This window comes from Chiloscyllium plagiosum, unplaced genomic scaffold (genome assembly GCF_037043375.1).
Source record: "Chiloscyllium plagiosum isolate Xiang-an unplaced genomic scaffold, Cpla_swu_hap1 HiC_scaffold_20, whole genome shotgun sequence".
Taxonomy (NCBI): Eukaryota; Metazoa; Chordata; class Chondrichthyes; order Orectolobiformes; family Hemiscylliidae; genus Chiloscyllium; species Chiloscyllium plagiosum.
In genome coordinates this window covers 17,358,826-17,374,411 of record NW_028270158.1, presented here as the reverse complement: position 1 = coordinate 17,374,411, position 15,586 = coordinate 17,358,826, and the positions used below count along the sequence as shown (strand labels likewise).

The 15,586-nt window shown below is 45.9% G+C and overlaps 1 protein-coding gene across 6 annotated transcripts in view; it reads right to left on the bottom strand.

Moving 5' to 3' along the window:
* LOC122560817 (acyl-coenzyme A synthetase ACSM3, mitochondrial) overlaps nucleotides 1-15,586 on the bottom strand; it is a 92,418-nt gene that overhangs the window by 34,111 nt on the left and 42,721 nt on the right. For all 6 annotated transcript variants that reach the window (XM_087997694.1, XM_087997697.1, XM_043711934.2 and 3 more), the window contains exons 6-7: nucleotides 9,448-9,604; nucleotides 2,447-2,526 (exon numbers count right to left, since the gene is read on the bottom strand). In XM_087997694.1, the coding sequence (XP_087853820.1) occupies nucleotides 2,447-2,526; nucleotides 9,448-9,604 (237 nt within the window). The remainder of the gene's footprint in view (nucleotides 1-2,446; nucleotides 2,527-9,447; nucleotides 9,605-15,586) is intronic.

Genomic DNA, 15,586 nt, shown 5'->3' with positions numbered 1-15,586 from the left:
CCTCCTTCTTAACATCAACCTGTTAGAGCGTATCAGCGTGTTTCACACTGTCCTCACAAATGACAAGGTCTCTCTCACTAATGAATACTGAAGCAAAATGTTCATTAAGGACCTCCCATACCTCCTCTGACTCCAGGCACAAGTTCCCTCCACTCTCCCTGATTGGCTCTACCCTCACTTTGGCCATCCTCTTGTTCCTCATGCAAGTGTAGAACACCTTGGGGTTTTCCTTAATCCTACATGCCAAGGTTTTTTCATTCAGTTCCTTCCTGGTTATGTTGTAACCCCCTAGAGCCCTGTCTGGTTCTTGCTTCGTCAACCTTAAGTAAGCTTTCTTCTTCCTTTTGACTAGATGTTCCACATCTCGCCATCCAAAGTTCCTTCATCTTACAATCTCTTCCTTGCCTCAACTGGACAAACCTATCCTTGCAAGTGCTCCTTAAACAGCCTCCACATTCTTGTGCATTTCCCTGAAAACATCTGTTCCCAATTTAAGCTCCACAATTTCTGCCTAAGAGCATTGTAATCCTCCCTCCATCAATTAAATGCTCTCCCACCAAGACATCTGACAACTGATTTGGTTTGTTATCAAACACCAAATCCAATATGGCCTCCCCTGTAGTCAGCCTATTGAGTCAGGAATCCTTCCGGGACATACCTGACAAAATCTGCTTGATCCAAACTATCCGCACTAAGGAGGTTCCAATCAATATTAGGGAAGTTGAAGTCACCCATGACAACAACCCTGTAACTTCTGCATATTTCCAAAGTATGCCTCCCAATCTGCTCCTCCATGTCTCTGTTGCTGGAGGGGGGAGTTTGGGGGGGTGGGGCTATAGAAAACTCCCAATATAGTGACTGCACCTTTCCTGTTTCTGACTTCCACCCATATTGACTCAGTAGACAAACCCTCCTCAATGACATCCCTTTCTGCAGCTGTGATACTATCCCTGATTAGCCATGCCATTCCCTCCCATCTCCCTCCCTATTCCTTTTGAAACATCTAAACCCAGGAACATGCAAGAACCATTCCTGCCTCGGTGATATCCAAGTCTCCATAATGGCTACAGCATCGTAGCTCCTTTGTGTTAATCTCATCCATGCTCTGGATCATCACCCTTATTCTTGACACTTCTTGCGTTAAAATAGACACACTTCAACCCATCACACTGACTGCAACTTTGCTCTATTAACTGTCTATCCTTCCTCACAGACTCTCTGCACCCTCTGTCTGTTCACCAGCTAGCCTATCCTCTGATCTGTAGCTCCAATTCCCATCCCCCTGCCAAAGTAGTTTAAACCCTTCCAAAGAGCTCTAGCAAATTTGCCGCTCAGGATATTGGTTCCCTTCCAGTGCAGGTGCAACCTATCCTCCTTGTACAGGTTGCACCTTCCCCACAAGGAGTCCCAATGATCCACATATCTAAAGCCCTCCCTTCTACACCAGCTCTGCAACCACGTTTTCAGCTGCACTTGCTCTTGGTTCCTTGCCTCACTAGTCCTCGTCCTACCTTTTAGCTTCCAACCTAACTGCCTATATTCATTTTTCAGGTCCTCATCCCTTTTTCTTGCTATGTCATTGGTACCAATGTGTACCACAGCTTTCAGCTGCTCCCCCTCCCCCTTAAGAATCCAGTAGGCTCGATCTGAGACACTCTGACCCTGACACCCGGGAGGCAAAATACCATCCGGGAGTCTCGTTTGCAACCACAGAACCTCCAGTATGTTCCTCTAACCACTGAATGTCCTTTCACTATCACCACAGTGTGCAAATTATTTGGCCATTATTATATGACACATAAACATGACACATCAATGCTTTGAATGTGGCCCCATTGGAACACTTACTGGGCATATAATTGATTCCTGACTAATTAATTTCTAATTCTTTATAGACAATATAAAAGATAAAGTCCAAAAGTCTTACGCAAGCATAAGGCTGCTCTCTCATTTGAGACAAGCTTGATGGTGGTTTAACCTGAGGGTCACCATGCCTCAGGTGAGGGGACAGATTTTAAAGGAGAGTCCTTTGTGGTAATCTCAGCCAGTACAGGAACTGAACCCACACTGTTGGCATCCTTCTGCCTTGCAGACCAGCCAGCCAAACAGCCACTGAACTAACCAACCTCCTACAGGCAAAAAACAATGTACAACAGTATGCATTCAGGAGTCTGTTGACCACAATGTAAATTCTTATCAAGCTGGAAAGGTTTTGATCCATAAATAAATATCTGGAGAATATCACCTTAAGAAAAATAAAACTACAAAAATAATGAAATACTTTGTAAAAATTGATTGCACCAAATCAGGATGGAGCTGTAAATGTTATTAAGGAGCTCCTGTGCATGAGTGCAGATAACTGGATGATTTAGGTAGATTTGATTGTTATATATGCTTAGCTTAAATGGATGGTAATCAACGAATAATCAGAAAATTAATACAGTACCTTTTGACATTATTTTGCACTAGCATACGATATACAGTAGGTGGAGAACAGAAAGTTGTTATGGGATACGTGGATAAAACCTAGGAAAAGAACATTTAAAAATAAAATCACCCAAATGACAATAAAATAATATAATAGGAACAGAGGAACACAGATGCAGAAGGGGATCATTCAGCCCATTAAATCTGCTCCACCATTATATAGACCTTGGGTGATCATCTAATGCAATGCTACTTTCCTCTACTATTCCCATATACTTTAATATATTTTAATATCCATAAATCTATCATAGATTTCTACCTTGAATATGCTCAATGACTGGGCTTTCACTGCCCTCAGATAGTTAACTCCAAAGATTGATTACCCTGTGTAAAGAAATTCCTTCACATCTCAAATTTAAAATGGCCTGTCTCTTATTCTGAGATTATATCACCTGGTTCTAGACTTACCAGGGGAAACACCTCATCACCTTCCACAAATATACAAAAATGGCCTTATACAAATTTTCTAAGTCTATTTTTTAATGAACTCATCTCATTATTCAAATCTCTAGAGAATGCAGACCTAGTTTTCTCATGTTCTCCATACAAAACAATCCCATCATCCCAAGGGCTAATGTGGCAAGACTCTGCTGCAGTCTTTCTGTCTCCCCTCCTCCTCTTCCTCCCCCCTTCCCAGTACAGTCATTCCTTGTTACACATGAACAGTGTAGTCAAGGTTGGCCCAGACCCTATCCTTTTTTCTCCACTGACACATCTGGTCTGATTAAGCAGTCCTTTATGATAGGTAGGAGAGTTACACTGAAGCAGTGTGCACATTTGTTATTCACAGAATTTTCATACTCCTAACCCCCATGGATAATAAGGAGTTGGTATACATCCTTCTTTAAATAAGATTACCAAAACTGCACACTATATTGCAGGGACATTTTCATTAGGCTCTATACGACTGCAGCATGACATCTTTACTCCTTCATTCAAATCTCCTTGCAACGAAGGCCAACATTTCACGTGCTTTCCTAATCACTGACATCTTTTATTTCCCACATGCTAAAGATGATCTTACAGTCCAGTATTGAGTGGCTATCTAATAAGAAGTTTACAAGTTATGAGAGGCATGGACAGAATGGATATCATCTTTTTCCTGGGGTAGAAATGTCAATTAGTAGATTTGAGGTAAAAGGCAGTAAATTTAAAAGGAGATGTAAGAGGCAGGCTTTTCTTAAAAGAAAACAGTGGTAAGTGGAATGCATTAGCAAATGAGATGGAGGAGGAGGACATAATGAAAATCTTAAAGAGGCATCTTGATAGATATATGAATGGACATGGGATAGAGGGAGTTGAAACTTTATTGCTGGAACAGCACAGCAGGTCAGGCAGCATCCAGGGAACAGGAGATTCGACGTTTCGGGCACAGGCCCTTCCTCAGGAATGAGCAGAGAGTGTTCAGCAGGAGAAGATAAAAGGTAGGGAGGAGGGACTTGGAGGAGGGGCATTGGAAATGTGATAGGTGGAAAGAGGTCAAGGTGAGGGTGATAGGTCGGAGTAGGATGGAGGCGGAGAGGTCAAGAAGAAGACTGCAGGTCAGGAAGGCGGTGCCGGGCTGGAGGGATCCGGCTGAGACAAGATGGGGGGAGGGGGGATGAAGAAACTGGTGAAGTCCAAGTTCATCCCCTGCGGTTGGAGGGTTCCCAGTCGGAAGATAAGACGCTCCTCCTCCGACCGTCGGGTTGTTGTGGTTTGGCGGTGGATGAGTCCAATGACTTGCATATCCTCGGTGGAGTGGGAGGGGGAGTTGAAATGCTGTGCTACAGGTTGGTTGGGTTGGTTCGTCCGGGTGGCCCAGAGGTGCTCTCTGAATCGCTCCGCAAGTAGGCGGCCTGTCTCCCCAATATAGAGGAGGCCACACCGGCTGCAGCGGATGCAGTAGACGATGTGGGTGGAGGTGCAGGTGAATCTGTGGCGGATATGGAAGTTTCCCTTGGGGCCCTGGAGAGAAGCGAGGGGGGAGGTGTGGGCGCAAGTGTTGCACCTCCTGCGGTTGCAAGGAAAGGTGCCGGGAGTGGAGGTTGGGTCGGTGGGGGGTGTGGATCTGACAAGGGAGTCGCGGAGGGAATGGTCTCTACGGAAAGCTGATAGGGGAGGGGAGGGAAATATATCCTTGGTGCTGGGGTCTGTTCGGAGGTGGCGGAAGTGACGGTGGATGATGCGCTGTACATGGAGATTGGTGGGGTGGTGGGTGAGGACCAGTGGGGTTCTGTCCAGGTGGCGGTTGGAGGGGCGGGACTCAAGGGCGGAGGAGCGGGAAGTGGAGGAGATGCGGTGGAGGGCACCGTCGACCACGTCGGGGGGGAAATTGCGGTCCTTGAAGAAGGAGGCCATCTGTGTTGTACGTATTTTGAACTGGTCCTCCTGGGAGCAGATGCGGCGGAGACGAAGGAATTGGGAGAATGGGATGGCGTTTTTACAGGGGGCAGGATGGGAGGAGGTGTAGTCCAGGTAGCTGTGGGAGTCGATTGGTTTGTAGTAGATGTCCGTGTTGATTCGGTCGCCTGAGATAGAAACAGAAAGGTCTAGGAAGGGGAGGGAGGAGTCCGAGACTGTCCAGGTGAATTTGAGGTTGGGGTGGAAGGTGTTAGTGTAGTGGATGAACTGTTCAACCTCCTCGTGGGAGCACGAGGTAGCGCCGATACAGTCATCAATGTAGCGAAGGAAAAGATGGGGGGTGGGGCCAGTGTAGTTGCGGAAGATGGATTGTTCCACATACCCTACGAAGAGGCAGGCATAGCTGGGGCCCATGCGGGTGCCCATGGCTACTCCTTTTGTTTGGAGAAAGTGGGAGGATTGGAAAGAAAAGTTGTTCAGGGTGAGGACCAGTTCGGTCAGTCGAAGGAGGGTGTTGGTGGAAGGGTACTGGGTGGTACGGCGGGAAAGGAAGAAGCGGAGTGCTTTGAGTCCTTCGTGATGGGGGATGGAGGTGTACAGGGACTGGATGTCCATGGTGAAGAGGAGGCGTTGGGGACCGGGGAAACGGAAATCCTGGAGGAGGTGGAGGGCGTGGGTGGTGTCACGAACGTAGGTGGGGAGTTCTTGGACTAATGGGGACAGGACCGTGTCGAGGTATGCCGAGATGAGTTCGGTTGGGCAGGAGCAGGCTGAGACGATGGGTCGTCCGGGGCAGTCAGGTTTGTGGATTTTGGGCAGGAGGTAGAAACGGGCGGTGCGGGGTTGTGGGACTATGAGGTTGGAGGCGGTGGATGGGAGGTCCCCTGAGGTGATGAGGTTATGGATGGTCTGGGAGATGATGGTTTGGTGGTGGGGGGTGGGGTCATGGTCAAGGGGACGGTAGGAGGAGGTATCCTGACTGCCCCGGACGACCCATCGTCTCAGCCTGCTCCTGCCCAACCGAACTCATCTCGGCATACCTCGACACGGTCCTGTCCCCATTAGTCCAAGAACTCCCCACCTACGTTCGTGACACCACCCACGCCCTCCACCTCCTCCAGGATTTCCGCTTCCCCGGTCCCCAACGCCTCCTCTTCACCATGGACATCCAGTCCCTGTACACCTCCATCCCCCATCACGAAGGACTCAAAGCACTCCGCTTCTTCCTTTCCCGCCGTACCACCCAGTACCCTTCCACCGACACCCTCCTTCGACTGACCGAACTGGTCCTCACCCTGAACAACTTTTCTTTCCAATCCTCCCACTTTCTCCAAACAAAAGGAGTAGCCATGGGCACCCGCATGGGCCCCAGCTATGCCTGCCTCTTCGTAGGGTATGTGGAACAATCCATCTTCCGCAACTACACTGGCCCCACCCCCCATCTTTTCCTTCGCTACATTGATGACTGTATCGGCGCTACCTCGTGCTCCCACGAGGAGGTTGAACAGTTCATCCACTACACTAACACCTTCCACCCCAACCTCAAATTCACCTGGACAGTCTCGGACTCCTCCCTCCCCTTCCTAGACCTTTCTGTTTCTATCTCAGGCGACCGAATCAACACGGACATCTACTACAAACCAACCGACTCCCACAGCTACCTGGACTACACCTCCTCCCATCCTGCCCCCTGTAAAAACGCCATCCCATTCTCCCAATTCCTTCGTCTCCGCCGCATCTGCTCCCAGGAGGACCAGTTCAAAATACGTACAACACAGATGGCCTCCTTCTTCAAGGACCGCAATTTCCCCCCCGACGTGGTCGACGGTGCCCTCCACCGCATCTCCTCCACTTCCCGCTCCTCTGCCCTTGAGCCCCGCCCCTCCAACCGCCACCTGGACAGAACCCCACTGGTCCTCACCTACCACCCCACCAATCTCCATGTACAGCGCATCATCCGCCGTCACTTCCACCACCTCCAAACAGACCCCAGCACCAAGGATATATTTCCCTCCCCTCCCCTATCAGCTTTCCGTAGAGACCACTCCCTCCGCGACTCCCTTGTCAGATCCACACCCCCCACCGACCCAACCTCCACTCCCGGCACCTTTCCTTGCAACCGCAGGAGGTGCAACACTTGCGCCCACACCTCCCCCCTCGCTTCTCTCCAGGGCCCCAAGGGAAACTTCCATATCCGCCACAGATTCACCTGCACCTCCACCCACATCGTCTACTGCATCCGCTGCAGCCGGTGTGGCCTCCTCTATATTGGGGAGACAGGCCGCCTACTTGCGGAGCGATTCAGAGAGCACCTCTGGGCCACCCGGACGAACCAACCCAACCAACCTGTAGCACAGCATTTCAACTCCCCCTCCCACTCCACCGAGGATATGCAGGTCATTGGACTCATCCACCGCCAAACCACAACAACCCGACGGTCGGAGGAGGAGCGTCTTATCTTCCGACTGGGAACCCTCCAACCGCAGGGGATGAACTTGGACTTCACCAGTTTCTTCATCCCCCCTCCCCCCACCTTGTCTCAGCCGGATCCCTCCAGCCCGACACCGCCTTCCTGACCTGCAGTCGTCTTCTTGACCTCTCCGCCTCCATCCTACTCCGACCTATCACCCTCACCTTGACCTCTTTCCACCTATCACATTTCCAACGCCCCTCCTCCAAGTCCCTCCTCCCTACCTTTTATCTTCTCCTGCTGAACACTCTCTGCTCATTCCTGAGGAAGGGCCTGTGCCCGAAACGTCGAATCTCCTGTTCCCTGGATGCTGCCTGACCTGCTGTGCTGTTCCAGCAATAAAGTTTCAACTTTGATCTCCAGCATCTGCAGACATCACTTTCTCCATGGGATAGAGGGATTCAGACAGTGTAAAGGCAAAAAGGGTTTTAGTTTAGAAAGGCATCATGCAGCCTTGGGGGGCCAAAAGCCTGTTCCTGTGCTGTTGTTTTTTCATTAAGTTTGCATTAGCATGTATTGATATTCTCTTTTCCCTTTTGATAATTAGCTTCTTTGTCATCATTTGCCAGATTCTAAATTGCTCATAATCTTTGGTCTTAACCACTTTTCTTGTTTGAAGGCAATCTTTAAATTTCTTTTGTTAGCCACAATTGATTCAACTTTCAGATAACACCATTAGAAATAGGAATACAAATACACCATTGGGCCCCTTAAGCCTGCTCTGCTCCACTATTTAACAGGATCATGGATCCAACATTCCTCACGTCCACGTTCATGCCTTTTCCCCATAACCCTCTATTGATCAAGAATCTATCTTAGCGTTAAATATACACAAGGAATCCATCCCCACAGCTCTCTGTGACGAGGAGTTCCAAATACTTTCAACCCTCATAAGAAATCCTAACCTTAGTGTTACATTGGCACTCCTTTAGTCTTAAACTATGCTCTCTGATCCTAGGCTCTCCCGTGAGGGGAAACTCTTCTCAGCATTAACTCTCAAACTCCTTAAGAATCCCATGTCTCAATGAGATCACTTCTCCAGCCCCCACCTGTTTAGCCTTTGTTCACAAGAAAATCCCTCCATATCCAGGGATTATTCTAGTGAACCTTCTCTGAACTGATATTCTCTGGAAATAAGAAGACCAAAACCACTCTCAGTACTCCAGATGTGGTCTCACCTTGTACAATTGCAGCAAGCCTTCCCTACTTTGTATTCCAACCCCTTTGAAGTAAGGGCCAACATTGGGGAAGAGTCTAGAATCATTTGGCATAATCTTACAATAAGGGATTGTACATTTAAGACAGAGTTGAGGAAGAATTTCTTTTGAGGGTAGTGAATCTTCCTTATCTTAGAGGTTGCAGAGACTGGGTCATTAAGGATATTGAAGGCTGAGGTAGAGCTTTAATTAGCAATGGCAGCAAAGGCTATGGGGAAAAGAAGTGGAGAATTATCAGATCAGCCCTGATCTCACTGAATAGCAGACCAGACGTTTTGGGCTGAATGGCCTATTTCTGTTCATCATGAGTCTGTAGTTAGCACCTGTTAAGAATGCTCTCAACTGACTCAGACTTTAGGAAAACCTAGGAGCAAAACTGCAATAATTTTGATTTAAAAATGGAGATAAGAAACACTCGGCCCCCACCATCCTCTAAAAAGGTTTTTCCAGCATCCATTATTCTGTAGTCTACTATCTCCTAAGAGGAGATTGCTGTTGCTAGGAATTGGAAGGAACTTCAGCAAACCGTACTCACAAAATCAAACATTCACATTAAACAACAGAATAAAGAGAGCCAATGAACACACTTTTTTAACTTAACAACTTAATAAATGATCATAAATTCAGGGCAAATTTAAAGCAAAATAAATATCTGTAATTTGTAGATGGTCATCTATACTTCCAAAGAAAGCTTTTCCTCTGGCTATAAGCATGCAATGGAATGACTGAAAATAATAAAAAAAAAGTACCCAAAGCAAAAGTTTGTAATTAAGTGCTGTGTTTTGATCAGGAATGCCATATAATGGCATTGAAGAAAAGGAATCGCATTGATCATGGAATTCATTCCACAGGTAAGGGGTTTATACAATTAGTCGCGACAGTATACATGCAATATATTTTAAAATTGAAAGCTAATGACTGTTTGCTTACTTCCAATATAATTTTCGAGTCAAACCGTGGCATCTGATGGACAAAAACACAAGCTCCTTGAATCCAAGGTGAAAAGAAGCTGCTCCATGCAGACTTAGCCCAGCCAGTGTCTGAGGTATTCCAAATCACATCAGAGGGAGTGAGATCTAACCAGTACCTGGTAGAGGGCATTATATAGTCAATTTTCTGTTCTGCTGCATTATAACCAAACTACTTTTGGAAGACTAGCTAATGCTGGATTTTGTTTTGAATCAGAACAAAATGAAGTTTGTATAATAATAAAACTTCTATCAACTGAAATAGGTGGGGATTCTGTCCAAGTGACAGTGAGTATTATAAAACAACTTTCAGGAAAATGCCAGATTCAATTCTTGATCAGGAAAATTAACAGAAATTGTTGGGAATACTCAGAAAATCTAGAAATGTTGGTAGAGAAAGCATTCACATCAAGATTATGACGTTAGAATTGGGACACGTAAGAAAGCATCATGTGGGTGAAATGAAGAATGTGAAAAGAAAATAGAGAACATCCATGCGAGGGCAGAAGATTGAAGACATTAAATGCCAAAAGTGGAGCAGGGTTATAGAGTAATACTGAATCCACAGAAGAACTAATAGATGGCCCCAGGGAGGAAGCATGTAGCAAAACAAACAAACAGCCCAATTGAAAAAGGTGCTGTTCTTTGAGCTTTATTCACAAAATTGTTACAGTGCAAAAGGAGGCCATTCAGCCTCTGTTCCCAGGAATCCACATTCTTTAAACAGAAACAACTAATCTAACGGAGGCTCTCCTAAACATCTCTATTGAACCTGCCTCCAATCACACTTCCAGATAGCACTTTTCAGACTCCAATTCCTCTGGTTCTTAATAATTTTACATGCAGGAACAATTTCTCCTCTCATAATTTTGAAAACTTTTATCAAATCTCTATTTAGATAACTCTCCAAGGAGGACAACCATAACTTCTCCAATCTTTCCTCACAACTGATTCCAGGGAGAAGAAACCACATTCTCACAATTCTCTTCTAAACTCTCTCCAACACATTCATATCCCACCAACCCAAACCCCAACAGCCCCCCCCCCCCCCCACACACACATACACACACTCACACACACACACACACACACAGTGATACTCAGAAACATACACAGTACTCAAGACAAGGTCTAATCTAGATGAGGTCTCAGTTCATCATGACCTGCCTACTCTTGTAATCAATGCCTTTATTTATGTAAAATAAAATTCCATATGTGGCTTTACTGTTCTCACTACCTGTCTTACCATCTTTAACAACCTATACACATAAAAGACCAGGTCTCTCTGTTCCAGCACCTCCTTTAGGATAGTACCAACACTGTCCATTCCCCCCTAGTCCAGGAACTCCCCACATATGTTCGAGACACTACCCACGCCCTCCACCTCCGCCAAGACTTCCGTTTCCCCGGCCCCCAACACCTCATCTTCACCATGGATATCCAATCCCTCTACACCTCCATCCGCCATGACCAGGGCCTCCAAGCCCTCCATTTTTTCCTCTCCAGACGTCCCCAACAGTACCCTTCCACCGACATTCTCATTCGTTTGGCCGAACTGGTCCTCACCCTTAACAATTTCTCCTTTGAATCCTCCCACTTCCTCCAGACCAAAGGGGTAGCCATGGGCACACGTATGGGCCCCAGCAATGCCTGTCTCTTTGTTGGCTACGTAGAGCAGTTGATCTTCCGTAATTACACCGGCACCACTCACCACCTCTTCCTCCACTACATTGATGACTGCATTGGCGCCACCTTGTGCTCCCGCGAGGAGGTTGAGCAATTCATCAACTTCACCAACACATTCCACCCTGACCTTAAATTTACCTGGACCATCTCTGACACCTCCCTCCCCTTCCTGGACCTCTCCATCTCCATTAATGACGACCGACTTGACACTGACATTTTTTACAAATCCACCGACTCCCACAGCTCCCTGGATTACACCTCTTCCCACTCTACCTCTTGCAAAAATGCCATCTCGTATTCCCAATTCCTCTGCCTCCGCCGGATCTGCTCCCAGGAGGACCAGTTCCACCACAGAACACACCAGATGGCGTCCTTCTTTAGAGACTGCAATTTCCCTTCCCCCGTGGTTAAAGATGCCCTCGTCTACATCCCGCACCTCCGCCCTCAGACCCCATCCCTCCAACCGTAACAAGGACAGAACGCCTCTGGTGCTCACCATCCACCCTACCAACCTTCGCATAAACCAAATCATCCACCGATATTTCCGCCACCTCCAAACAGACCCCACCACCAGGAATATATTTCCCTCCCCACCCCTTTCCGCCTTCCGCAAAGACTGTTCCCTCCGTGACTACCTGGTCAGGTCCACGGCCCCCTACAACCCACCCTCCCATCCTGGCACTTTCCCCTGCCACCGCAGGAACTGTAAAACCTGCACCCACACCTCCTCCCTCACCTCCATCCAAGGCCCTAAAGGAGCCTTCCACATCCATCAAAGTTTTACTTGCACATCGACTAATATCATTTATTGTATTCATTGCTCCCGATGCGGTCTCCTCTACATTGGGGAGACTGGGCGCCTCCTAGCCGACCGCTTTAGGGAACATCTCCGGGACACCCGCACCAATCAACCACACCGCCCTGTGGCCCAACATTTCAACTCCCCCTCCCACTCTGCCGAGGACATGGAGGTCCTGGGCCTCCTTCACCGCCGCTCCCTCACCACCAGATGCCTGGAGGAAGAACGCCTCATCTTCCGCCTCGGAACACTTCAACCCCAGGGCATCAATGTGGACTTCAACAGTTTTCTCATTTCCCCTTCCCCCACATCACCCTAGTTCCAAACTTCCAGCTCAGCACTGTCCCCATGACTTGTCCGGACTTGTCCTACCTGCCTATCTCCTTTTCCACCGATCCACTCCACCCTCTCCTCCCTGACCTATCACCTTCATCCCCTCCCCCACTCACCCATTGTACTCTATGCTACTTTCTCCCCACACCCACCCTCCTCTAGCTTATCTCTCCACACTTCAGGCGCACTGTCTTTATTCCTGATGAAGGGCTTTTGCCCGAAACGTTGATTTCGAAGCTCCTTGGATGCTGCCTGAACTGCTGTGCTCTTCCAGCAACACTAATCCAGAATCTGGTTTCCAGCATCTGCAGTCATTATTTTTACCTCCTTTATTTCATACTGTCTCTTCATGTTCTTTGAATCAAAGTCCATCACCTCACACCTCTTTAGTGAACTTCATCTGATACCTATCTAGCCACTCTACCAACTTGTCAAAGTTCCTTTTGAAATTCACAGTTTGCAATTCTCTCAAGTTTTATGTCATCCACAAACTATGAAACTGTCCCCTGCCAACCAAGGTTTCTATCATTTGTATAAAATGGGATGAATAAGGGTCCCCAATACAAAAACCTGGGCAAGTCTGCTACAAAGTGAATTTCCTCCAGCCCTGCTAATCATTTGTTTCCTATCACTCAGCTAGTTTTGAATACATAATGCTATTGTCGTTTTTTTTCCCTGACCTACAAAACTCTCAAAACCATTGCAATGCACTGCATCAAATCTATTTGGAAGTCCACTTACACCTATATTAACAACCTTGTCCTCATTAATTCTCTTTTATTTCTTTGAAAAAAATCTAGGGAAATACTTAGATATGGATTTCCTTTGACAAAGCCATGCTGACTCTTCCAAAAGTAAACACATATTTTCCATATAACTATTAATTCTATGCCAGATAGTTGTCCCTAAAAGCTTCCCCATAACAAAGTCAAACTGACTGCATGTAATTGCTGGGCCTACCTTTACAACCTTTTGTTTTAAACAAAAATGCAATGTTTGCAATTCTCCAGTCATTTGGCAACTCTCCTGAATCTAGGGAAGACTGAAAGATTATTGCCAAAGCCTCTGCAATTTCCACTCTAGCATCCTTTAGAATGCTCCTCATCCAGTCCAAGTGCATTCCACTTTAAACATCTTATCCAATACATCGTTCCTTATCAATTTTAAAGCTTTCTAGTGACTGTGTTGCCTTGTCTGTCACCATGACTAGAAGTCACCGTAGCTTCAGAAAAGGGAAATCATGTGATTAATTTATCAAAGTTTTCAAGGAAATCTCAATCCAATGGAGAGAAACCAGTAGAAGTATAGTACTTGGGCTTCCAGAAGGTATTTGACAAAGTACCTCCCAAAAGGGTTAAGTTATAACATAACAGCCCATGTATTGGAGGGAATATATTAGTGTGGAAAGAGAATTGGTTAACAGGTAGGAAACAGCAAGTAGGGAATAAGGGATTATTTTTCAGGTTGTAATCAGTGGGGTTCCACAGGGATTAGTGCTGGGGGCAACAACTATTTACAACACATATTAACAACTTGAGGAAGGAAGCAAATGTACTACAATCAAATCTGCAAATGACAAAAAGAAGTGGAAAGACAAGTTGGGAGGGGGGTATAAACAGATTACGAAGAGACATATAGATTAAGTATGTGGCAAAAAGTTGGCAAATGGAGGATAAGATGGGAAAATGTGAAATTATTCATTTTGGAAGGGAGAACAAAATATTGTCAAAATGGAGAAAAGCTGCAACACAAAGGGACTTGGGGGTATTTGTTTACGAAACTAAGAAAGCCAGCAGCAGGTAATTAGGAAGGCTAATGGAATGTTGGCCCTTATTTCAAGATGGTTGGAGTACAGAGTAGTGCAGGCTTGCTGCATCTATACAAAATGGTGGTGAAACCACATCTGGAGTACTGTCGCAGTTGAGGTTAGCTTATTTAAGGAAAGATATTATCTTACTGGAGACAGTTCAGAAAATGTTCACTAGGATGATCCCTGGTATGAAGAGAAACAAAGGCTAAACAGGTTGGTGGACTCTCTTCTCTAGAGTTGAGAAGAATGAGAAGTGATCTCCTATATAGACGTCTTAAGGGAACAGGTAAGATTAATGCTGAGAGGATGTTTCCCTTCACGGGAAAATCTAGGATGAGGGGAAATAGTCTCAGAATAAAGGAGCACCAATTTAAGACTGAGATGAGGAGGAATTTCTTTTCTCAGGAGGTTGAGTGTCTTTGGAACTCCTTGTCACAGAGAGCTATGGGGGAAAGGAGTTCCAAAGACACTCAGCCTTCTGAGAAAATTGCGTATATTTAGGCTAGGATTGATAGATTCTTATCAGTTGGGGAATCAAGGATTTGGGGTAAAAGGCAGGAAAAGGAATGTTGTTATCAGCTTTGATTCTACCAAATGGCAGAGCAGACTTGTGGGACCTAATGGCCTCCTCCTGTTCCTAGTACTTATGGCCTGAGCATCATCAGCCTCATAAATAAAATCAGTATTAAATTTAACATTTCAACCTTGCCTCTATGTGTAAATCCCTTTTCTGATTCCTAGTGATCAGACAGCGATGAATCTATAGAATTCATTGCCACAGGAGGCTGTGGAGGCTAGATCATTGAGTATTTTTAGGATAGAGATAGATTGTTTCGGGCATCAAAAGTTATGGGGAGAATGGGGTTGAGAAACATATCAGCCATAATTGAATCGCGGAGCAGACTTGGTGGACAGAATAGCCTAATTTCTGCTCTAATGTCTTATGGTCTTACTGCTCTTTTTACTATTTTACTAGTTAAGTGCTTATACAAGTTTTTGGGATTTCCCTTGTGTTAACTGCCAATCTTTTTTTTCATAATCTCTCTTTGCTTTTCTTATATGTATTTTCACCTCCCTCTGACCCTTCTTTATTCCCTTGATTTCTCAATTGTATCGTTTTCCTAATACTGGTCATTAGCACACATAGTTTTACACTATAACAAAAATATTCTTATTTGTTCATTGTCAGCCACTGATAAAGCTACTGCAATTACTGGAAAACCTTTCATTGTACTGCTCAAAGGGAAATTACTCCAACTGCTCCTTAAACAGGAAGCTCTATTAACATATGTATGCAGTCAAACAACATTTTTAGGACATCTGAATTTTTGTTTAAAGATAATGGCTGAAACAATTTAAGTTCAATGCCATTCTCAGGGTGTTGGACACAGTCTTACAATTTTTTTTTCTTTACACCTGCTTTCTACCCAGCAGCAACGGCCATACAATGACTGTTTCTAATGATACGCTCTC